Source organism: Loa loa, assembly GCF_000183805.2.
Source record: "Loa loa unplaced genomic scaffold supercont3.45, whole genome shotgun sequence".
Classification (NCBI taxonomy): Eukaryota; Metazoa; Nematoda; class Chromadorea; order Rhabditida; family Onchocercidae; genus Loa; species Loa loa.
Genome location: NW_018108225.1, coordinates 344285 through 345959, shown reverse-complemented (window position 1 = coordinate 345959; position 1675 = coordinate 344285). Strand labels below are relative to the sequence as shown.

Sequence of the window (1675 nt, the reverse complement as noted above, 5' to 3'; positions counted from 1 at the left end):
TAATTGTGCAGCACAGATTTTCGATATACTTTTAACACTGATTCAATTCACAATCTGTTTAATAACTTGTTATAGAACAAAACATCGAACAAAGTTTTGCATAAATTTTGGAACTTTAAAGTCTGCACAGTGATACAAAGACATTTGGAGGAAGTAAAACAATTATCCATAATAATAATAGTAATAGGAATAGGGGTAGTAACCATATCCACCGTAGTATGGGTAATAAGGATAACCATATTGAGGAAATTGGAAGCCTCCACTTGGCACTTGAGGAAAAGACGGGAAGCCTGCACCAGCCGTTGGCACTTGAGAGAAACCCCTGAGATAAAGTTCAAGAAGCTGTAAGAATGGGTTAGCAGTAGTCGGTGGAGCTGAAGTAGTTTGATTTCTTCCTGTGCCAAATCCAGAAAAACTGAATGTCTGTATTCCGTTGGCATTGTTGTTCAGAGACTTAAAATATAAAACAAATTTTCACTAAAAAAGTTTGATGCTTAAATGAACAATAATGCTTATAATATGTGACACTTTAAGGTTTGAAACTTACGTTTTCGCGTCCGAAATTGCGAACGAACGATTGAAGAGTTAGTACAGTTACTCGTGCATTCGTTTCAGTAATTGATAATATTGTACTGAAAGTGAAAGAAAATATTAACAGATATGTAAACTGAATGACTAATATGATAACAGCAAATACTTTAACTTACATTACTGTCAATACAATCAAATATTTAGTGATAACGAATGATAGCATAATAAGCAATCCAAAATTCCTGCAAATACGATTGGCAGTGTACAATTGGTAGTATTACAATAGGGCTCATGTCTTCATTGCATTCTATTTGAAGGAAATATTTATAGATGTCGGAAGATGTATCTGCTCAATTGATGGTACTGCTGCCGTTAATAAACTAAAGGGCCTATTCGTACCAAGGTCAGGAACGACAACAAATTATCAGATTAGTTATTAAATAGAAAAGATATTTAGTTTCTGCAAGAGGATGACTATCGCCAACCTTGCTTTTATTAATTAGCTAGAAACTAAAATCAATTTGACAGGTAATAACAGGTAATTTTAGGGGAATGCTGAGATCTATGATAAATACATCTATGACAAGTACAAGCTCCGTTGACTGGCTTAAATGTTATCCACGGAGTAAAACCATTTAAATAGTTCATTAGCAGGGAGAAGAAAAGATCAAATAGGGAACGATCGTGAGTAATACCATTTTATAATTTATTTGTAACCACTGACAGTTGATATAAGACAAACTGTCGCATTTTAAAGATTATGTAACTTCAAAAAGTGTCTCAATTCAATGTTATTTATAAGAGAATATAACAGTCGTTGATTCAATGTGTATCTGAAATGGAAATGAAAGACCAGAAAATTCACTTGATTCCCAGAAAGCAATAATTATACTCTGCAAAAAGACACAACTCGCATTTATGACGGTTTAAACAGTTTTTAATGTCTTAAAGTCGGACATTTGTTTTCCGGAAAGAGGTAAAATAATGGGTGGATGAATGAACAGACAAACTTTTTGAAAAAATCGCCAAATACATTTCATTCAAATAATTATTTTGATGAAGTCCAACTGTTCAACGTATTCTACGTCTTCCTGATCACGGCGCACATTTGATGCAAACGAAGAAATAAAGAGATGGAAGGAAA

General features: G+C 33.5%; 1 protein-coding gene across 1 annotated transcript; it reads right to left on the bottom strand.

The window, feature by feature from the left end:
* Positions 1 to 162: 162 nt before the first annotated feature.
* On the bottom strand, positions 163 to 781 carry LOAG_15335 (hypothetical protein; the record flags this gene model as incomplete). The annotated part of the gene is made up of 3 exons (XM_003150826.2): positions 708 to 781; positions 548 to 632; positions 163 to 453 (listed from the first exon to the last, which is right to left on the bottom strand). Exons 1-3 carry the CDS (start codon positions 752 to 754, stop codon positions 163 to 165), a joined length of 423 nt encoding a protein of 140 aa, XP_003150874.1. The 5' UTR covers positions 755 to 781.
* Positions 782 to 1675: the final 894 nt, after the last annotated feature.